At 36.5% G+C, this 24,572-nt stretch overlaps 1 protein-coding gene across 2 annotated transcripts in view; it reads right to left on the reverse strand.

The window, feature by feature from the left end:
* Nucleotides 1-450: 450 nt before the first annotated feature.
* The window catches only part of GIPC2 (GIPC PDZ domain containing family member 2), a 75,896-nt gene continuing 51,774 nt past the window's right edge, over nucleotides 451-24,572 (reverse strand). For both annotated transcript variants that reach the window (XM_081055757.1, XM_081055758.1), the window contains 3 exons: nucleotides 23,828-23,934; nucleotides 19,566-19,647; nucleotides 451-10,418 (listed from right to left, as the gene is read on the reverse strand). In XM_081055757.1, coding sequence (XP_080911883.1) covers nucleotides 10,258-10,418; nucleotides 19,566-19,647; nucleotides 23,828-23,934 — 350 coding nt within the window. In that variant the 3' untranslated portion in view covers nucleotides 451-10,257. The remainder of the gene's footprint in view (nucleotides 10,419-19,565; nucleotides 19,648-23,827; nucleotides 23,935-24,572) is intronic.

Below are 24,572 nucleotides of genomic sequence, written 5' to 3' on the forward strand. Positions count from 1 at the left end.
AGCCGTCTTCCATTTTATCACATTTTGTCACATTATGGGAAGTAGGAAAAAAATTAAAACAGAAAGCTTATCAATGTTAAAACATCACCTATATTCCAAATTAAGTTCCTCCACAGCTTCTAGCAGATACAATTCATGTGCTTAAAAAAATTTTTTTTTCAATTTTTAAAGGACTAAATGGGTAATGAAAAAAAGAAAAATTAAAGGATCAACCTCTCAAAGCTTTCTGAGGACAAAGTTAGCCAAGTGAAATTGTCTAACCAATCTTTTTCCATAAACATTATCAATTTTACTACATCCTTTATGCCTACATTTTGATATAGCCACTGCCTTCTTTTTGAATAATGTTCCTTTCTGACTATAGAAATAATATATAATCATTGTAGAGAATTTGGAAAATAGACAAATACACAAGGAAGAGTGCACAAGTCACTCACAATTGTACTACCCAGATTTTATATTGTTAATATAAATTAATATTTATACTTTTATCTTAATATTTATATTGTTATCTTTTATATTTTTTACTAACAAATGGATCCTGCTGAATTCAAGTTATGTGCCCTTCCTTTTCACTAAATAGTATACATTTTCTCATGATAATGTCTTTTCGATACAGTATTTTAATGATATTCCATCATGGGATCATCTTTGTATCCAAATCTCTGTTCAAGTATTTGACACATTTTATCAAGTTTTATATTAGCATTATGCTGCATTTGTAAATTAATTGATAAAAATTTAGCATGATGTCTCTATGCTCTGTAACAGTTTCTATAAAATAGGAATTATCTTTTTTCAAAACTTGAAAAACATCATTTGGGAGGTAGAGAGTTCGTGGTTATTGAACTAGTCAGGTTTTCTACTCATATTGAATCAATTAGGTATTTTTTCCAAGAAAATTATATGTTTTATCTATGGTGGAAATTCCTTCTCAAGTAGGGCAGATTATGCTGAATATTCTAGTTTTCTGCATTCTTCAAGATTATTTAAATGAGCAAATAGAAGAAGGCAAATCAGGCACTTCTAACCTAGCTGCCATCATATTCAGAAACCTCTCCACCAGCTTGTGAAAACTCACTGTCTCCCTGGAAGTGTATCAACGATAATATATAAATGTATTAAATATTTACTATGTTCCAGATAGTATGTTAAGTGCTTTAGGTATATTATCTAATGTAATCATTACAACAACTTACAACAAGTAAGTATTATTATTCCCATTTAAGAGATGACAAAATGGACTATTGGAGAAGTTAAGTAATTTATCTAACCTGCAGGAGATAGAGCTAGTCTAACATCCGATCTACATGACTTCAACCTATTTCCTTATCCATTATGCAATACTGTTTCTCATTATGAGCCATTTGTTCTATTGTTCTTTAATGTTGTATTACTTAATTTGATATATTTACATGTACTATTTCTCTTACCTGCTGCAGATGATGAAAAGAATCAGAACTGAAAAAAAGAAGGAAAAAGAATCTGATGCTATTAGATACTTTATCACATGTTGCGAGAGGCATAGGCTAGAAAATCCCAGGCTTTTCCAAAATCTACAAATGTTATATATTCTACAACATTGTATAGCCTAAATGAAATTCTAAGTGCAAGGCTTATTCTGTAGTACATTAAATGATATCGCAATGATATTTTTACTCACCTTTATATCTTAGAGCCAAGATATTTACAGCAGCATGAATTTCTCAGTGTAGAGGACATTTAAGACATTAATTATCTACAATTTTTAAAACAGAAGTGAAAATACCTATTATGCTGAACTAGTGCCTCGTCAGTCAAATAATCAGGAGTGGAATTACACTAATTAAGAATCAGTGACTAAAATAATTAAAGGAGAATAAGTGCTCACTTAGATCAGTTCTTAGCACAAATAAAGGAAAACATCACTGCATTTAGCTTTGCTTATAAAATCCAATTTGAAGAGTAATATGTAATTCATTGAGAAGATGCTTTAACACGAACCAGAGGGAGACAAAAAAGCCATTTGTTCATTTAGATCAATTAACAGCCTATCAGTTTCTTAATATGATTTGTCTATATCCTTTGCACTGAGATATGCTATAATAATGAAGTAAGCCTAATAAAATTCTTTCAAGTGAACCACAATTTGTATAGAAAGAAAGGATTTTTTTTTAAAGGAAAAATAAGAAAATTGGAACATTTCAATCACCCAGTAAGGAAAGTAAAATACAAATAAAACAAAAACACAGTGGAGTTTTTGATGGGATCTAACAATAGTTTAACATCCAACATTCACCATCTAATTGTCCACGCTATTCCTGGAACCAATTACTAAGCATCAGAGATTATGAAATCCTTACTAATGCAACATGAAGAATTTGGACATTTAAAATAAGATCAATGTCTAAAACAGGGCCTTTCGGTAGGTCTAGTAAGGGGACATTCTCTAGAAGTCACTGATTGCTTTCAACTTCCCCTTTGATTTTACATCTATTCTCTGTGAGCCTCTATTATTCCATGACCAGTTATAAAGCCTAGAGAAAACATTTTTAATTGAGGGTGTTAATCTCTGGTTTAGCTGCTTCTCTCATGGGAGACTCTACCTCACACAGTGGCAGGAAATCATTCATATAGACCCTGGACCTGAAATGACAAGTATAGTCTATAAGGAAACAGTTATATATTATTATTCTTATGAGGAAAATATTATAATTCCAACTTGAAAAACTCTTGTTTCTAACAAATGTCATGTAACTTATAGCTAATTATTCTTCCCAGTAACATCAGGTGATAATCAGGCTAATATACAATAAATAAAATAAAAATATCCTATAAGTACAAAGTTTTGTACCTCAAAAGTATTGGTAAATTAGTTAAATGTGAAAAACATCAGAGAGAAGAAAAGTTAGTTCAAGTGATAGCTGTCGAAACAGTACTTAATATATGAATCAATTTCTGGCCAGAATTCTACCTCAGTGAAAACAAGGTCTTTTTGTGATGTGACTCATCCACATCATATTAATTACTAAATACGAAGAAGCTCAACTTGTTTTATTTATTCAAAGAACAAATAAAGTCATAATTAACTGCTTGCTTGAAACTTATTTATAAGTTTTGAAGTCAGAATGAGGTTTTAAAGTTTTTTAATGTATCTATTTAATTTTATGCTTGGCATGAACCCATCTATAACTTTCACAGGATAGTAATAATCATAATCACCTTTGCAGTACTTCAGTGCCCAGTCATTTCTTTGCCTCTCAGGTCTACAGGAACCTTGGTTGGTTTTTTAGAATTAGTCATTTCCTCTGAATACTCCCTGAGACCACATGATATAATCCCTAAGATTCCAAGGAGAAGTTATGTGGGTCTCGAACACACTTTCGCTGTCAAGGGGCTATCCTTAGTGGGATCACAGATAAGTTCAAAAATCAGACTGAACAAGTCAGAACAGATACAACAAGAATATAACAAATACATGACTTACTATTCAGGTTCAGATAGACTTGAAGTAGCAACCAAGACAGACAATGCTGCTTACTGGTCAGCCAAAGTAGACTTTAAAAATTGCCTAATGAATTCACTTCTGCCATATTGGGCAACAAGGTGGTGGAAAGTTGGGACATCTTCATCATGAAATAAGCTTTAGATCACCTGGAGGAATTTTTCTGTAAACTAGCTAATTTATTTTAAAAGATGAAACCAAGGTAATTAACAATGTTTATCAAGAAAGTCAAAAAAAGAGAACCAAAGACATACTCCACAGGATTTTAGAATGATCACTCTTGAAAATGCCATGTGCCTCAATTTCTCAGTCAGTATACCTTCCCACTTCAGAATTTCTTTGGACCTCATTTAAATAGGAATCAAAAAAACATGTCCCGACTACAATGAATATTTGATTCTCTGGAAAGGAACATGATTGATTTTACTTTTTAAATTCCACAGTTACTAATAAAACGACTTTGGGTTTAATATTGAGGGAAGTTTCACAGACATTCCCTATTCATCAACTGATGATGTTGAAACTGACCATACTGATCTACAGAAAAGAATTGAGTAGGAAACATATTCAGGGAATTTGAAATTATCTCTATAAACTCACCTCTTCGGCATGTAAATAGGAGTTTTAGTTCAGACATGGGCCTTCTGGAGCAATATAACTTCCCAATTCATTTCTCAGAACTCGAGTGTTGTAGAGACTTAAAAATGGTTAATGGTAAGATTCCATGCTCCATGAAACGTCAAATGCTAATGACAAACAGTAAATGGCACACAGAACATTTGATAACAAGCTGCTACTTTTTAAAAAAATTTCTGTTTCAGACTATTTAAAAAGGTTTAAAGAATACAGCAATCAACGCTTAATTGTTTTCTGAAACATAAACTAACCAATAATGATTCCAGAAGCAAATTACCCACAGACTAAGTAAAAACAATTAAAGCTTGAAATCATTTTAACCAGAAGAAGCTTTAAAGGATTTCTAAAGCCAGCATTCACTCTCCAAGAAATGGTCGGCCCCTTCATTTCTTAAATCTTTTTTTTTTTAAGCCAAACTAGCAAGAACTCATTATCTCATTATATCAGTGATCACAATGTGTTTTTTTTTAAATCCGGACAATTATTACCAATTACAATTTTTTTAACCTAAAGAACCACTAAGACCCTTCAGTATATGGTTTCTAACCTAAAATCCATCACTCATTTAAATCTGTTTGTTTGACTGACCTCTGCATAGCTGTGCCCTTACTCAGGCTGACAAGAGCAGTTAACTGAACCTCTAACCCTGTTCTCCAGGCTTTAATCCCCTCCAACAACTTTCCTCAGTTGAGTGACTCAGAACATTGCTCCGGTAAAGTATTAACAGGATTGATTTCAAAGAGCTCTCAAGATTTAAACTCAAAACTGGGTTCAAATCCTGTCTTTGCCACTAACCAAATATGTACCTTAGAGCAAGTTATTTAATTTCTCTGGACCTGCTTCTTCCTCTTTAAAATGGAGATAATCATTACCTACATCAGGGTTTGCTGAGGATCAGGGGAGGGGATGCTGCAACTCAACACAGAGTAGGCACAACAAGTTATTTGTTAAAGGAACTTTAACAAATAATTATTTTTTTTACTGTTTAATGTATATCAGGCTCTATCTAAGTGCTGAGGACACAATGGTGAGAAAGATACAAACAATCCCACCCCCAAGAAGCTGATATTTCTGTGGGGATATAGAATCAGAACAAACTAATAAAATAATTACAAATAATGATATTAGGTGGAAACAAAATAGAGCTAACAGCAAGCTCACAATAAGGGGTGGGAGAAAGTCAGAAAAGGTGTCTCCAATGAAGTGGCATTTAAACTAACAACTGAAGGATAATAACTATCTGACTATGCAAATAGGAGGTGTTCAAGGCAGAACAGACAGCAAGTGAAAACGCGCTATGAATCCAAAAGGCAGAACTACTAAGAGCTATGGGCTGATATTTCTTCTACTTACTCACATTATTGTTTGGAAACTACTGCCATAAAATTGGTTGAAGAAAGGGGAAAGTGTGACCGTGGCTAAACCTCCATCTTATAACAGAAACAGTTTATGACTATTTTATCCTAGAGTATTGTGGCAGTGCATAGCTAATGTATTTTTACTACATCAAAGCAAATAATTTGGGGATTCTAAAAATAAGAGACCTTAGACATTATACCTTGTACAAAATACACTGGGGAAAAAAAATATACCAAAGATATGTTAAAAACATAAAGGCCTGAACAATCACATGTTATTCCCATCATTTATTTAAACAAAACTAAAAAGGCTAATATTTAAAACCCCAAATATTTATGTTTTTCATGATAAAATGTTCATCACTTTTTTCATGAAAACTTTTCATTTTAAGGAGTCATATTTTAAATCATGAAACATAAAATTATTATAAAATTATTATAAAATCATATTTTAAATACATGAAATTTACTCTTGATTAATACATAAAAATTTGTACATCTACATGTAGAAATATAGTAATACACTTTTAAATAATATCAAATATAATTTACAACTTCACATATTAATAGATTTCTAAAATTCAATCTCAAAAAAACATGTTAAAATATGTGCTATGAGTTTTCATAAAAGAGAAAACTTTGTTTGTCCCCCAGAAAAGTAGAATATTTTACCTGTACATAGTCAATGCCATTGCATGGCACAAACAGTTCAAAATATAGAATGTTTACTTAAGACTAAATTTCAGAAATTTGTTTTTTAATTTCCCCCTTTTTATTGCTGCCTGAAAAATATCTATGGCTGTACTTAAGTTTTATACTTAATGTCTCCAATTTAAATAAAGATGTCATATCCAATTTTCACCCTGTTAGCACATAATAACCACGAGTCATTTCTTAGAAATAGATTTTCAGGTAATAGGTAAGGACAGGCTGTGCCATTTGTACACTTCACAATCTTAGAAACATTTTATAACCATTATATGTGTAAGGACTTGTGATTATTCTGATCTCCCTTTCAATCTGTGTCAAGAGAATAATAAATGTGCATTTTACACAGAGCACTAAGACTTGGGACTACGAGTTCAATAGCATCTCCTATCTCTTTATTCACTTATAGCTTCGAACCTATTATTTCCACCAGAATAATAGCAATACTATTGGTATCCAGTTTTAGATGTATCAGAGAGTAAAGGGGTCATTATATGATCAATCTTTTACATCTTTGGTGGATAACTGTGCTCTATGTAAAAGAACCATTATTCTGAAAACTTCATATGCAGATGAAATTCATTTTGCTACTATGCAATGTAGGCAAAGATAAGTGACGGACACCAGGAAGGTTCTCTCTAGACTTGATGAAGGTCTACAAATAACATGGACCTAAATGAAGTGTGCTTTACTTGGAAAATGTCTATTTGTTAAAGTTATGGGGGAAATATTACAAATTAAACATCATTTGTAAAAATATCTGTGGGGACAGAGCCAGGAATGCAGTTTCCAGGCTCTCACCCTCACGTGGAAAGGTGCTGGCTCAGGTAGTAAATGGCCATCAATTGTGATTGGATGGCCATCGGCTGTGGCTAGTTGGCAGTCAGCTGTAACCAGTGAGCCACTGGCCACTAATAGAACTGCTGTGGCTACGCTACCAGCAAATGGGGGCTAGCAAGAAGGTGGCTGAGCTAGCAAGAGCGATGGCAGGTAGCACGCCGGATTGCAGCTAACAAGTGAGGTTGGTTGGCAGAGAAGAAGACTGAGGGTTGCAGATCGTGTGGCTCCTGCTTCCTGTGTCTCCAACCCAGCCACCAGCGAGAACATAGTGGTATGACTCCCCTACCTATGGCTCCGTGGATGTTTATTTTTGGCCTCACCATATCCTGCGTTCTTATGAGGGGAGCAGGACCAGAGACCCGCCTGACACCCGGCATGACACTATCTCTATTTAGTTCATTTCCTGTCACATTATAATATTGGATATAGCAGCCCCAGAGGTTAACTGATTACTGTTTTTATAATTAAATTCTTAAAGAGTTTCACATCATACAATTATATAATTATATTTTAAAACATTACAGCAATTCAAAATGTGCCTATTTGTAATCATCAGAACGTGCACATTTGATGAGGACAAAGCTATGTGCAAGGCCTGAGCCTGACGTTCACTCATCATCGACATACTCTGCCACGCAAGAAACATACAGTGTGCTCTCAGTGGCCAATGAAAGGAGCCGTTTTGCACAGAAGGAAATCAAGAATAAAAGAAACATCCTCCACTGGAAAAGAAACAATATAGAAGAGAAAATGACAGAGGTCTTCTGAAAATGTTTAGTGGTGCAAATGAAATGGCATGTTAAAAAGAAAATGATGTGCCTCGTTGTAGCAGCAGGAGGGTAGCCTACTCTTGTAGACTGTGACAACCAAAAAGAGACTGTGCTCCTTTTGTGCACTGACAGTTACCAAAAGGCATGAGGTTCACAAACAGATACAGATTCAGGTAAGGGAACAAAATGACATAAAGAAACTGACCTTGTTATCATTTCAGCAATAGAGTTAAGAGACAAAGACATTTGAAGGGAAAACCTATTGGCATTAAAGTACCTGTGCCCCGCTGAAGCCCTTACTGATGATAACTGCCCATTTAATGCTAACAGACAAGCAGAGTTACAGCTGCACATGGACATCAGTACCTTACACACCAAAATTCTAGAAAGATCATGGTGAGCACACTCTGTGAATTTGAGATACCATAAATCACAGGGAATCGGCCCCAAGTGTCAATCTTCAGGCATGCCCAAAAAGGAAGGAGAAACTCACATGCATCAATAGTAAACGATGACTCGTCATTTCAAATCTAACATCTACTTAATGTCAATTGTAATTGAAAAATCAAAAATAAGGAGGGGGGCGAAAGGTGAAGAGGAATAAGAGATTCATATTTCCAGGTGTAAAACAAATAAGTCACGGGGATGTAATATCCAGCATAGGAAATATAGGCAATAATATTGTGATAGCCTGGTATGGTGTCAAATGGTTGCTGGACTTATGATGATCACTTCTTTAGGTATATAAATGTTGAATAACTATGGTGTACACCTGGAACTAACATAATATTATATGTTAGCTATATTTTAATAAAAATATTTTTAAAAATTAAAACATAAAATGCTTTTATGGGCCTCCTAATTCATCTATTAACTTTCCCATCCCTAAAAACATTAGCTCTTTTTTTGTGTATCCTTCTAAAAGAGATGATGTTAAGAATTTATAGGTATTTGGGGACCTCCAAAAGAAATCCATGAAACAAGTAGCAATAAACTACAGCCCGAGCTGGATCCTATTTTCAAATGATGGGCAAAAGCAATAAGACAATCCACATTCTACAAAGTACTTCTGTTACACATTAATCACTAAAACAGCTTCTGTGCAGGTTTCAGATTAACGAGACAAAGACTATCAGTTTTGCAGCATTAAACTTGTGTGAAGGGGAGTGGATGGCAGCAAAAGGAAAGTTGCACCAGAAAACAACAGAGTTATCCTAAAGCATTAACCCAGCATGAAACAGGAACTACTTCTGATTTCCTACAATACATCCCTCACAGGTTATAATTTCTGATTACCATGGCAGCACATACCATTTTCCATCTAACACTTTAGAAGAATGCTTGGTCACACCAGGCTCTGCCTTATTAAATGATCTATGTTGAAACCGTTTATTTCCGTTTCTCTTACATCTGTAAAATGTCAAATAAAAATGATAAGACAGTCATTTACCCTCAATTTTCTCAATAATGTAAGGTTTTAGAGAGGATCTGTTAGAACTCTAAAATAATAGGCTAATATATTTTCTCAATTCTCTCTTCCTCCTTTATTTCCACTGGAGGAAAATCTATTTCTGATAGTATTCCTCTAAAGTTTAGAGAGGGCTTAAAAGCATTGCTCTTTCACCCAAAAAGTATTCTCAAACATAGTTATTTTCTGAGTAAATCTCTTTCAAAAGAAAAGTTCTACAAAGACTATAAAAAAAACTTCCCTGGAGTGCACATAAAGGGTAACATAAAAGTAGATATGGGTGGGAAAGGAAAATGTTTTAAGAAGTGTTTTATAAAAATCAAATATAAGTGGTTTCTATCCTATCTGCCTTTATCAACCTTTTTCCACACATGCAAATAAATACACAAAACAATAGATTTCAACAGCAGGTTTTAAGAAGCAAACTATGAAAATCAACCAATCCTTATTGTACAAAGGAAGTAGATTATAGACATCAACAGGCTATAGGAATTTTCTTCCCCTTACTCAGTAAATTAAAAAAACAAAACAATGATCCCAGAACTATAGTAGATATAATTCACATTTCAATTACCTGCACATATCCTGTTCAAGCTAGTTAACAAAATAAAGATGCTATGAGGCAAATCATACTCCAATCCTAATTTTCACTGTATTAACATTTTGTAAAAGAACTACAAAGCTATTGCAATCAACTATGTATATGTGGAAAACAAAAGGTGGGTATTAGTGGGGAGCAAAATCATCTATCTAGAAATACTCCCTAAAACTCTAAAAAATCTTTTGAATGAATATTAAAATTGATATTTTAAGTAATTTATCTTACACATATTACATGTACAACAGCACTAAAAATTCCCCAGAAGTCAAAATTATATTTCAAAGAATGTATTCCATACACATAAAACCAAACCAGAGTCCACAACAGTGTCTAAAAGTAGATCTTACAGGTTTTTTTTAAAGGGAACAATGGTTCACATTTCCAGTGATGAATCATCCACATAATACTCCTTCTCGTTTGGCATCGCCGATTGCTCCCCACACATCAAAGACAAATTCATCTGGGAATCCAAAGTCTCCAAGAATGCTGTCAAGTGCCACAGCAAATTCATCTGGATTGCCTTTGTCCTTTCCAGCTTCAAATATTGTGGTAGCTATCAAAAATAATTTTAAAAAAAGAACGATACATGAGACTGAGAAAAATAGCACCAGGAAAATTACTTTCTAAAAGGAACATGCTTAGATATCATATATTTCTAGTACAAAATAAAACAAGATACTCTCCATCACATATCAAGATAGAAAAGATATTTTTAAACAATCTGTCCACTGCACCCATGTTAGCAGTTGCCACCCTTGCCCTCTCCTCCACCTTGCAGCCGGTAGGTTGGGAACCTCTAGGTTGGGTGGAGCAAGAGCCCCTGAAAGACAACCCTGAGGCCAGCCTGGCCAGGAAACTCAGAGCACATCCCTGCGCCCACCTCTGCATAGTCACGAGCTCTCTGCCCCTACACCAGCCCCCACCCTCAATTATGGAGGTGCCTAGTCCTCCCTCCCCTAAGGAAAAAAATAAAAGATAAGAGCTTGCAATGGAACAGTCAAGCCAGAGAGAAGGTGGGAAAGGTAATCTTCTACTCATGAAATTAAGGTAACATTTTCTGAGCCCCTTTCCAGTTTGGGATAGAAAACAAAGGTAGTGCCCTTGTTGTTTTTTCTAGTAAGTCGCCTGGGCCCCATATTTTATGTCTGGGGAACAAGCATCTCCAGGAGTACACACTCCCATGGGACCTGCCCCAACTGGCTGGGAGCCCTTGAGACTAAGCTGGTGTAGCAACCAGAAAGAGACAATGTGGATGTGATTTGAAACTTGAGTGAAAAACCTCCAGGTAAAAGGTAAACGCCAAAGTCCAGTCTCTCCTTTTCTCCCAGGTTAAGGTTGAACAAATCAAAGGTTGAATGATTTCTCTGAATGAGCCAAGTGTTCTTGTCTTTCACCTAAAATCCATTAAGACTCTTAGGATCATATGTGAACTGTTCCTTATCTCAAACAGTTTGGTACTAACACACCCAGCTATGGGGGAGGCGGAGATTCCATAGAAGGCACCACAATCCGAGCAGAAGTAGGATGTGCATGGGGTGACCTGCTGCAGGGATCAAAGCCCTAGTAAGGTGAGGAAGGGCTTCCACACGGCTGGACAGCCTGGTGTGTGGTGGAGAGTCCGGGTGTGGTAAGGATAGCATGGGGGGGGGGGGGAGGGAGGTCAGTAGCCATATTGATGAGAGATTAGTTACATGCACGAGGATTGCTCACATAAGAATGTGTGTGTGTGTGTGTGTGTGTGTGTGTGTGTGTGTGTGTGTGTAAAGAATAATGGGAACCAGGTTTGTCACTGTCAGAGAAAGATAATAGGGAAAGAAAAAAACGGGAATGAACTCTGTGGAACTGGAATTATAGTGATCAGTGAAGATAAATGTGTATATATTTCAACAGAGAGATTACAAAATATAGAGGTAAATACATTCTTTTGACCACTTTCATTGAAATGGATGTGATAAAGCAATTATAGTGAAATAGTTACGGTAGAATCTAGGTGATAGGTATAGAAGTACTTACTAAAAAGTCTTTCAACTGTACTGTACATTTACAAATTGCCACCATAATCAAATATCAAAGAGAGGAACCTCTATACAGACAATGGAAGAAAACTTAAAATACAGTAGATAAATTCAAATTAAAGAGAAAGTTTGTTGTTGAGTTTTTGGGATTTTTTTTTTTAAGTTAGGGCCTGTTCGACGCAGTGAAACTATGGCTGACTTGTAAAATTTACTCTGCATGCTCATGAGTACTAGCTGTATTTTGGAAATTATTTCCTAATCCATTAAGAAACACTTTAATGTGTATAAGGAATGCTTCGGCTCTTTTAACAGTCATAGTATTACTGTCAAGAGAAGAGGAAAGAGGCCCTCATAGTGTATCTTCTTCACCCAGTGAGATAAGAAATGAAGCTCTGGGAAACAGTACTCTGTTGATTTCCCCATAAACCTAAACCTGGAGGTTCTGTCTGTGTCCCTCCTCTCCTTAGGTCCTCTTGCCTTGGAGAGCTTAGCCACAACCCCAGCTTCACCGTGACCTTGCTGCTGAAAATCCCAACCCTCTGCTTCCATTCCTGACTTCTATCATGAGTTCCAAATACCCATTTCTGAAGAATTAGTAGACCAGAATTCCTAGGTGTTCTGTTATACCATCAACCAAAATGTCCAGAAATCAAACATCATCTTCCCTTCTGAAGAAATTGCCACTTTTTCTCCTGTTTCCACCATCATAAATGGTGCGATCATTCTCACTGTAACCTTTCTCTTCTCGCTTGTGTACCAAAAACTGCCTCACCTTAATTCTACCTTTACAATTTCTATAATCTGCTCCTTTGCATTCATTCCCACTGTCACTATCCTATCTCCTTAATCTCCAGTTCTAGTCAGCAAACCATCCAGCATAGACACGGTAGATTTCTCTTCCTAAAGCACAGCTCTGATCGTACTAGGCAACAAGAGGAAAGGACCAGGAAGCTCCTTTCCATCTTTGGAATTGTCTGTGTCATTCCCACATAGAGAAATATTCATTGGGTCACCAATGCTTGTCTTAAAAATCTCTAAACCTTGATCTACCATTCTGATCCCGAGCATCCCTGGCTCCCAAATGGCTGTATGCCTCTACAGGAATGCTATGCCCTCATAAACTAACCACCCAAAGTGCCATCTTTTTTCCCTCTTGCCTTTGCTCAGGATAAACCCCTCCTAATCACTAGCTCCATCATCAAAATCTTTTCTCTCCTCAAGGTTCCTTCCCCCAGGAAGCCCTGTGACCACACCTGGAAGTGACATCTGCATTCCCTAAAGCCTTTTGCCAGTGCTCTTCAGACTTGAATGCACAAAGAAATTGCCTGGGATCTTGGCAAAATGCATGTTCTGGTTCAGCAGTTCTGCGACAAAGCCTGAGACTGCATTTCCAACACCTCCCAGGTAATGCCAGTCCCTGGTGCACAGTTTGAATAATAAGGTCTTACAGTACATATTTAACTTTGCTCTGTATTGTCTGTCTTATCATTATTTTCACCCACATATTTTCTTAATCTCCAAGGTCCCTTGAGGGTTTATTGATGGTTGATGTGATGTCACATTAGAGAATAAATTCTCAAGGGATCTTGAATAGCAAACTCAGTCTTTTATGCTCTTAGGCATAAAAGTGCCTCCTGCATAGCAAACACTGGTGGATGGGTAGGCACAGAAGGCTTTGTTACACTGAAATAGTTTTTGTACTCACACAGTTAGCATGCACTGGGGAAATTGAAGCCCAGAACTCTGGTTCTGTAGCCAGGATGTGAAAAAGGAGTAGTCAAAACGTGAAGATAAGTACTGCAAAAGTTGAACTCAAGTTCAGAATTTTGCTTGGTCTACCATTTTAAATATTTCTCATAGACCCTACAGATAGCATTTATTGAGACAGTTACCTAAAGATTACACTGACATACAGGTAAAATACAATCAATTTGAGGAAGAAATAAGATGCATATAGATAAAAGATATAAGAAAATCTACAGAGCCTTCTGAAGCAGCAGCTAACAGTGCAGATAACTGATGCTCTTAAATGCTGGGAGAAACAATGACAGGGATCAGATGTTCACCGACAGAGACTGAATCAACTCTCTCTCTCTCTCTCTCTCTCTCTCTCTCTCTCTCTCTCTCTCTCTCTCTCTCTCTCACACACACAGACACACACACACACACACACACACACACGGCTATAAGAAACACCTTGATACATGGTCTTCTGGTACCTCAGTAAGCATTGTTTAGTGCACGGAGCCCAGAAACTCCATGTTTGGCCTGCTCTCACTTGCAACCTCTGTTTGGGTTCCTTAGTCACGAAATGAGAAAAAATGATACCCATAATATAACCTCACAGTCCAAACTATATAATCTCACTCAGGCATTCTTGCTGGCACAGCAGAAAAGTGAAGAAAGAATTCCCAACGTTGATCACACCAACAGTTATACAGTCCTACATGTTCTACCTCCACTGCTGTTCCTACTAGTAATAATTAATAATGATCATTGCTAAGTATGATAATAGCTATACCTATTTTTTATGATGTGAGAGGAACTTTATACATATTATTCAATTGGATGTCTGTGAGGTTGTTTTTATTGTACCCCTTTTACAGATGTGAAAATTAAGGCTCAAAGTTCAATAATTTGCCCAAGGGCTAAAGCTTCAAACTAATGAAATTAGGACTCATACTCACTATTTTTATATTTTTATGCCTATTTTTATGCCTCTCATTAGATATTTAGTCAACAAATATTCACCAAGTATTTACTATGGAAAAAGTACTATGGTAGAAGCTGACATTAAAAACTGAGTAAAATGTGGTATCAGCCTTCAAGGAACTCCTGGTCTTAATAAAAGCAATAAAAATACCAATTAGGGAGTTTTCATAGTTGTGTTGTAAATACTGTATGTAATAAAGTGCTCCATAAATCTTTTAAAAACCAGTAATTTGCTACATAAATTTTAATAGAAATTAAGAATGGAGCATGCACAGAACATAGAATAAATTTTTGCTAATACATAAGTATAAATAGATTTTAAACATCCTTACAGGAGAAATAAACTATATAATTTTATTCTTTTTTAAAAAAGATTGTACCTCTGATTTAAGAGAAAAGCAAAAGAAACTAGCAAAATGTATCGTGTTAACATAATGACAGCTACTAAAATGCTTCTCATCTGTTAACTATATAGATCTGCAATACACTGCAATATTTAACATCTGAATACAATTTGGCAAAAGAAAAAAATGACAGAATTGTTATAACACATATAGCAGCTAAGTGCTGACCTCTTGTGGCCATTTTAAGAATATCATTATATCATTACCACTACTAAACAACTTTTACATTATTAATGATACTTATTTTGATGATATTGACCAATCTACACTTTCCACTAAGTTCCTAAATACTTAAACAGAACTTTATATAAACAATATTACTGCAGTTCAAAAATCTTGGTATCAAAGTCCCAGAATTGAATCTCAGCTTTTGTTAGGTGACTTTGGGCAAGTTACCAAACTTCTCTGAATCTGTTAATATCTATAAAATGGTACACAGCAGGATCTAGATAAAGACTAGTCATCACCACGACCATAAAATCTTCTTTAGGAAAAAGAAGAGAAGATCAAAAATATGACAAAAATGGCAATAACTACACATCTATCAACACTTACTTTAAACGTAAATGGATTAAATGCTCCAATCAAAGGATAGGGTAGGGTGGCTGAATAGATAAGAAAACAAGACCCTTACAGATGCTGCCTACAACAGAGTCAGTTCAGATCAAAAGACACACACACGGATGTAAAGGAATGAAAAAAAGATATTTCATGAAAATGGAAACAAAACCAAAAAAAGCTGGGGTAGCAATACTTACACTAGACAAAATAGATTTTCAAACAAAGGCTATGGCAAGAGACAAAGAAGGACCCAGGAATCCCACTTCTGGGTATTTATCCAAAGAACCCCAAAACACTACTTCAAAGGGACCTGTGCATCCACATGTTCATTGCAGCACTGTTTACAATGGCCAAGATGTGGAGGTAACCTGGGTGTCCATCAATGGATGAGTGGATAAAGAAGAGGTGGTACATATATATATATATAATGGAATATTAATCAGCTATTAAAAAAAGAATGAAATCTTGCCATCTGCAACAATATGGATGGACCTACAGGGTATTGTGCTAAGTGGAGTAAGTCAGACAGAGAAAGATAAATGCCATACGATTTTACTCATATGTGGAATCTAAAGAACAAAATTAATGGACAAAACAGAAACAAACTCATAGACACAGAGGACATTTGAATGATTGCCAGGTGGGAGAGGGTTGGGGGTGAGTGAAAAAGAAGAAGGTGCTAAGAAGTACAAATTGGTAGTTACAATATACTCACGGAGATGTGAAGTATAGCATAAGGAATACAGTCAATAATATGGTAATAACTAGGTATGGTGTCAGATGGATACTAGATTTGTCGGAGTGATCACTTCCTAAATTATATAAATGTCTAACCACTATGCTGTACACCTGAAACTAATATAATATTGTATGTCAACTGTAATTGAAAAATTGAAAAATTATTTGAAAAAAAAGAAAATATTGTAGTTCTACCATGTTTCCCGGAAAATAAGACCTGACCGGACAATCAGCTCTAATGCGTCTTTTGGAGCAAAAATTAACATAAGACCCGGTCCTATTTTACTATAAGACCGGGTCTTATATAATACAACATGATATAAGACCCGGTCTTATATTAATTTTTGCTCCAAAAGATGCATTAGAGCTGATTGTCCAGCTAGGTCTTATTTTCTGGGAAACAGGATACATAAAATTTGCACTATTAATATTCATTAGAAACTTATATGATACAAGTATCCATTAAATTAGGTCAATCCCATATAAAGTCTTAACTCAAAATCTTGCAGAACCCATTTTTCCCCCAATGGATGACATTTCAAGGCAACCATTTGCATTGGATCAGACAAAAAGTCACAGTTCACAACCTAACTTTACAGCCAAAGCCCTTTATCTTCAGGGTGACTTGCTAGGTTAACTCATTTGAATTATTTTCTATTTTCAAATGGTAAATACATCCCAATGCTTTTTTGAGGTTAGTGTTTTGGTTTTAGTCATTTTATTGCCATATGACTTTCTACATTTTTTAATATAAACTTGTATTAACAACTCCAGAATAACATGATGCCAATGTAATTTTCATTAAGAATTAACATTCCTGAAAGCTAAGACTACAAATATATTTATTTGTCTGTTGAATCAGTGTCACATTTGTGATTTACATTTCATGCTAATCAGATCTGAATGAGAGAAATTCCGAATTTAACGACTACATTCTTCAAATAATTACTTTCTTTAAACTTTACCTCCCTCGGTGACTGATCACATTGCTAATCATGTATAATGATAATGACTGTTCAAGTCATTGGAGGAATTTGCTACAGATGATTAATTACAAAGGGATTACTAGTTAATTTACAAGGGATTTGTGAGAAATATTTAGTGCCCTGAATTTGTCAAAGTAAAAGAAAATTGATTCTTAAAGAACTGTTTCTTAATTCATGTATAATTAGTTGTACCATGGTCCAACACTCTTCCCTGTATACTTGTGTATTTTTAATAACAAAAAAGAAAAACTAATTATCTTAACTGTTCCCAATTTATACTTAAATAATTATAAAGCCTATACCTAAAATTAAGTTTCAAGTTGAGGATAATTTTAAGTTTTCACCTTTGAAAAGTGTGGTTCTCCTAAATTTGAGCTTATCATGATCCAGCAATTGATGTGCTACTTCCTGAGTCTTATAATATTCATAGTTATTCAACTGTATTCAATAGAAATATTTTTCCAACAAATACTACTTGAGTTGAAGAGCACTGCCAGGTCTAAAACCCCTTTACCTCATTGTATATGCATTTGTATAACTGTTGCAGGCCCACATCATTTATCTCTATATTTTTCCAAATGCAAAAGGCTTGGGGAGGAAAGTTTTCAGACACTGGCTTTCTATAGGATCATCTCAGCTTTTAAATTCTTATCTGTGTGGAGCAAGAATCTATTACATGCAAATTTTATATTTCTTTTCAAGGAGCTAGGAACAAGTACCACTTTTTTTTTCAATTACAGATATCATCTGTACATACAACATAGAAATGTTATTTTAAAAGTTCAGACAGGGAAGAAAAAATAAGACTAAATTATCTAAGGAAAAAGAAACACGAGCGGAAGTGGCAAAGGAAGAATGAGGTTCAAATACTCTGAGATTGAGTAAAATACTTTACCTGGTAGCAGGTAAACAAAATTGTCCAAGTCTTTGACTTGAAGAAATGTATTAAGTACTTGATGTTAACACCCACCCATACACACGCATGCGCACGGATGCACGCAGGCAGAAACCCCCACCACTAAGCACACATTTACTCTTTCCCCACCCAGTAGCTACCTGCCCTTCTTAAGAGAATATTTATCTTTCTTCCTCAAGGAAGGCCTTTCACAATCTCAGCCCTTGTATTTCAGAATTACTCTCAGCTCCTAAAATTTAAACCACACCTAACTATCCCCCCAGCCCGAGTGATTGGCTCAAGTGAGCCAATCAGAGACAATCCTGGGCATTTTCTTTGAATGACTTGGAAAAGGCCCTCCCTCTTTCCCCTTTTGTTTGACACCAAGACGTAGAGGGTGGAGCCCTGGCAGTCATTTTGACTCCTTGAAGGAGGGCCTAAAGCTGCCAAAGGATACCATGCGGGGCTGAAATGGAACCACAGTGGAGACAAGAGAGATCACATCCTGATGATAGCATGAGCACTCCAGATCTAGCCATTCTTGAAACCAAGCTCTACCTCTGGACTTTTCAATTATAAGAACTAACACAGGGGTGGCCGGTTAGCTCAGTTGGTGAGAGTGTGGCGCTGTTCTATCCCCATAAGTGAGCTGCACCCTCCACAACTAGATTGAAACAGCTACTTGACTTGAAGCGGATGGGTCCTGGAAAAACACACTTACTAAATAAGTTAAAAAGAACCAATACATTTCTGCCCCCTTTTCTTTCCTTAAGTCAGTTGGAGTTCAGCTTGTTGTTTTTGATGTTTTTTTATTTACAACTGATCAGAGTCTCAAATGACAAATCAAGACCTGACATCCTAATGGTGACATAAGAAATACACAGAAATTTAATGCCCAACTGCCTTTATCAGTCATACACCAGGTGTGGTCTTCTTCTTCTTCATATTTCTGATTCATTTCTCACAGTGTTTCATTAACCTTATTAAATACCCACAGCTTTACTATTATAATAAATATACAATTTAATTGATGTATATCTAATATATCAAATACCTTTCATATGTATCATTTACAAAATTCTTTTCATATATATTTTTTAAAACTATAAAACAAGTTTATGAAGAACACATTATTATAGTTTACAGATTGAAAATGAAGTTTAGAAAAATTGACTTGACTCTAAGGTTTCACACTGGTAAGAAGTAAGGGCCAGGTCTTCTTTTCATTATTTTTTTTTTTATCTTTATTCTCATTATGCTTTTCATCACTATACAAATACTTTTTATCTTGAAAAGTATCATTGACCATAAATGCAAGAAAGACATAAATAAGCATTAAGTTCCATCAAGGTGAAAAATATAAGACTTTTTAAAATAGTATAATCTTACCTAAATCAACATCTCGAATGCCCATGTACAAATCAAGAAGATCATCAACCTTTTCAATCGCCTTGGCTTTGGTTTCAGAGGGCTTTATCAAAGAAAAGAGAAATAAGATATTATGCTTTTATATAAAATCTCTTGAATATCAAGGCATATAGAGGGGAAAATCTGATGTGGAGTCAGTTCATGGTTGTATGCTTCAGCTAACTTGAATGGAAATATATCTAGAATATGCTCTATAATGCAATACACATCTATACAGTAAATACTTATTCTTAGTGTCAGTGTTAAGTGCTATGGATTCAAAGAAAAGCTCAGTCGCCAAGTAGCTAACAATCTAGGAGGGGGTACAGATGTGAAAAATAAATAGTTATATGACAATAAGGACAATTTTTAATGGCTATTTAAGGTACAGAGGCATCATGGGGGAAGTAAATTTCAATCTCTAAGAGTCACAGGAGACTTCAGAAAGAAAGTGACAAGAATTGTGTTTTCAAAGATGAACTGGTGTCAGATAATCAGGAGAGTGCAAGTAGAAAGCAATACACAAAGTCAATATGAGGTCACAGAGTCTGATAAAAGATTATAGTACACTATAGGGACTGCAAAAAGTCCCATGTGATGAGAAACATAGTGCCAGACTTGACTAGACCTTAAGCGGTCCTGGGTACTATGAAAGGGCTTTCGTCTTCCTAAGTTCTTCCTAAAACTGTTACTAAAAATTTCAGTGAATTGCAATATATAAATAACAAATCATTTATGTTGTATACCTGAAACTAATTAATACATATATATATATATATGTATTGCAAAATCATCACCACAATAAGTCTAGTTAACATCTGTCACCACACAGTCACAAAGTTTTTATTCTTGTGATGATAACTTTTAAGATTTAATCTCTTAGCAACTTTCAAATATACAATACAGTACTATTAACTATAGTCACTATGTTGTATACCATATCCCCAGGACTTAGTTATAATTGGAAATTTGTACCTTTTGACCACCTTCACCCATTTTGCCCACCCCCTACTTCCACCTCTGGCAACTACCAACATGTTCTCTGTATCTATGAGTTTGAGGTTTTGTTTTTTTCATTAGATTCCACATATAAGTAAGATCATATTGTATTTGTCTTTCTCTATCTGACTTATTTCACTTAGAATAATTCACTCAAGGTCCATCCACATTTTCACAAATGGAAGGATTTCCTTCTTTGTTATGGCAGAATAATATTCCCCATCTTTTCTCTTTTGCAGAGGTTTCCTAATTTGTCTCCCTGCCTATAATCTTCATCCTCTCAAATCTACCTTGTTCAACGCCCCATCCCCCAGAACCAAAAGATTCTTCTAACATGTAAAACTGTCTGTGCTGCTCCCCTCACAGTTTTTAAATGGCTCCCCATTATCCACAGGTCCTTCATCCTAACCCAGGCCTGTATCTCCAGCCTCATCACCCTCCACCAGGTACCTCCAGCATCATTCCAATCCCCTGGATGCTTATAAGGTCCCCAAGTCCATCATTGTTTCATGCCTATAACAAACACTCTTCTCACCATCTTTAATCAACTCAATCATTTCTTCTGGAGGGAACTCTCCCTGAGCTTTCCTCTTTCCAGATTCCTGACGGCAGCTGATCAGCCCCTCCTTTGTGACATTAACCCTATCCTCCTGGTTTGTAAATGCTTCTTTTCATGCCTCTCTCCCTTTAGAGGAAAAACAGGTCTTTATTCATTTTTGTATCATCAGCCCCTGGATGATGCCTTTCTCAACAAACACATATTGAATAAATTATGACGTGTGCGGGTGGTGTATCTTTCACAGTTTTCAGAATTCGTGCTAGGTTATAGGGGGATGATTTATTTCAAATCTATAAATCCTTTAGTGTAAGTCATGTATATTAAATTTAATATTAGCTTTGAACTAGCTTTTTCCTTTCATTATGAGCTATTTTAATTACCCTATTTAATGAAACAGGCTATGTGAATAGGAATGGAGCTTTACACGTTTATCTTCGAATGAATCTTTCTTACCTCTCCTGATAAATTCTCAGCTACTCTTTTCATTCCAGCAGCTTATACATAGCAGGTACTTCAAAAATATGTATTAACAATGTTAACTATTAGAAGATGATCCTCTTCCTGACGTGACATGGAGTTTTTGCTGTCACCCCTGCTTCCTTTGCAAGCAGTTTTAAGGTCTGTCCCTCTCTCTTTACAGCCTCTTCCCCTAGCCCCTCACTGCCCGCCCCCTCCCACTGTTCTACCATTCTCTTACAGATTCCTTTCTTCCACTGACCTTTGTTCATTCATTTGTTCATAAACATTTACTGGCCTGCAGCAATATGCCTGACAGTGTGCTGGGCACAGGAAAAACAAAGTCTCAGAATGACCAGAATTCACTGCCCTGGATTTTCTGACATACCTAATCACAACTCACTTTCAGAACGCTTTCCACTCTCCCAGGTGTCTTCATTGTCCCTTGTCTCCAACTTAATCCTTTCATTCACCCAGAACCAAGGCACCAGCCTCAAAATCTTCCTCTAGATTCCCCAAAACTGACAATATCCTGGGTGACTCAAATACTCAAAAAGCCAGACTTTGGCCTCGTGGCTCCTTGAGTGTCTGCTCCATCAAACCACGCCCCTGACGGAGGCTGGGCATGGTTACCCACAAGCTGTAGGACCACCACTCTAAGAAAAGTGTCCTAACTGTTCGCCTGCCTCATTCTTTTGCTCTTCAAACACATGGGGAATCCTAAGACAATATGCACACACAGAGGGATGAGACAGGCCTGGTACTTGGGTGTCTGCCTGCAGGAGCTCCTCGCCTCAGGCACCTGCCTGACCTCCCCCTGCCTAAGGCCTGACTTCCTCGGCCTCATCAGCGCTGCTGTGAGTGGGCCTGACCTGCATATGCCTCTTCGAATCCTTACCACTGTGCCCCTAACCCTGCTGCCTTCTTCTCTCTGTTTGTCTCTTCTACTTCTGGTGTTTTCCACTCAAACACTGCCCCGACAATCTGAAACCTTTACTCTTTTCAAGCTTAAGTGAATCATTTATTAATTCAGCAAAACTTGAGGGCCTTTGATGTGTCAAGTACTGTTCTTGGTGCTGGGGATACTGCAGGGAACAAGACAGGTGAGCAAAGGAGCTAGCCAGCAGACAAAAAGGAAACAAGGACATAATGAGTCCTATTGTGGTCAGTGCTTTGAGGAAAAATAAGGGCAAGGAAGATCGGGCAGTGGAAGGGGAGGTGGGAATGGCTGCTTATACAAGGTACTTAGAGGTAGCTTTTTGGATAAGGTGATATGTGGGCAGAAACCTAAAGAAGGCAAAGGGGCAAGCCATGCCCATAAATGGACAAAGCATTAAGGTAGAGAAAACAGCAGTCAAAGACCATGAGGTGACATACATCTGGTGTTTTGGGGAACAGCAAGGAGACTCACGTGGCTAAGGCAGAGGGAGCCAGGAGGAGAGTGGGAGGAAATGAGATCAGAAAAGAAAGGCAGTTAGATCGCGTTGGTCACTGTGAGGACTTTTGCATTCATTCTGAATGACTTGGAAAGCTACTGGAGGGTTTTGCACAGAAAAGTTACATAATCTCACTTGTGTTTTTAAGTGATAATTCTGGCTGCTGTGGCAGCACAGAAGGAACGGGTGAACGCAGGAAGACTGACTAGGAAGTGATTGCAATGTTCAAGATAAGACATTGGTGCCTTCGGCCAGAGTGGTGGGAATAAAGGTGGTGAGATGGTTTCGCATTCTGGTTGTGAAGGTAGATCCACCATGATTCTCTGATAGAAGGAATGTGGGATATGAAAGAGAAGAGTCAATAATGACTACAAAATGTTTCACCTGAGGAAACTGGAGTTCATGAATATTGTCTTCCTTATCAAAATCTTAAGTATGTTTACACTTACGGATGGCTCTGAGACTTTTTCTTGGCTCTCAGAGCTTTGGTTGGTATCTTCTACATTTTTTGAGCCAGTGAAAATGTCTACAGACTCTAGAAAAAGTTTTCTGCAGATAGCTGAGGAATGCTATTGATCACAATCTAGTCTCATGCGCTTAGTTTCTATATTTCTTTCTTCAATCCTTTAATAATTTTCATAGTGTTTAAGTAGGCAATGAATTAAAGTCCATGCTTTAATTACAGTGTATGGCATTTTATTTATACTCACAATTTCACCTTTACTTCCAGCTCTAGTAAACATAAAAGTCTGTACATGCCCAAGCAGAAGAGGGACTAAATAAACATCACATACCACTTCTTCCACGGTGGCAGGACCTGTTGATCTCAGGCGAAGCGTATCCTTTCTACCACATTTTCTTTCTTTTGATGAATTTCCAGCTTTTGACCTTGGCTCTATTTCTATAAACACACAATGGATGGGGAAAGGTATGCATATATTCAGAAAGAGTTTCAACAGACTGCTGTAAAACCTAACGTAGTTTCTATCCCAAAATGATGTGCCATTATTGTAGAGATTTGATAAAATGTATGCCTTCTTATAGAATCTCCCAAAACAAATTCACCTGTCATTCATTATTCTCACATGGGAATCTCTATGAGAGGTCTGGCTACAGAAAAAAAGGAGGAGGAGGAGGAGAAGGAGAAGGAGGAGGAGAAGATGAAAATATTTGAAAGGTACAGATGGGGAAAGACCGGACATTAAAAGGAGTAAACAAAATAAAACAGTTGGCTTTACTGTAAGAGTAAAGAGGTGTATGTGGCAGGAAAGCAAGGTGGAAGTTCAGCTGGTCTTCAGGGTCATGAAGAAGGGAAAAAGTCATGTCTTGATAAAAGCGAGGGACCAAGACACTGCTATTTGAGCACGTACCTTCTGATTGATACTTTATATACAAAGTGCCATTTAATACTCATACCAATCTACGAGGCAAGTTATAGCCCTCAGTTTACAGAAAAGGAAGTTGAGCTCACTAAGGAGCAGAGCTGGGATTCAAATCCAGGTCTTGTGATCCCAAAGTCTGTATGCTTTCCTCAGCAAC

This window comes from Rhinolophus hipposideros, assembly GCF_964194185.1.
Source record: "Rhinolophus hipposideros genome assembly, chromosome: 8".
Classification (NCBI taxonomy): Eukaryota; Metazoa; Chordata; class Mammalia; order Chiroptera; family Rhinolophidae; genus Rhinolophus; species Rhinolophus hipposideros.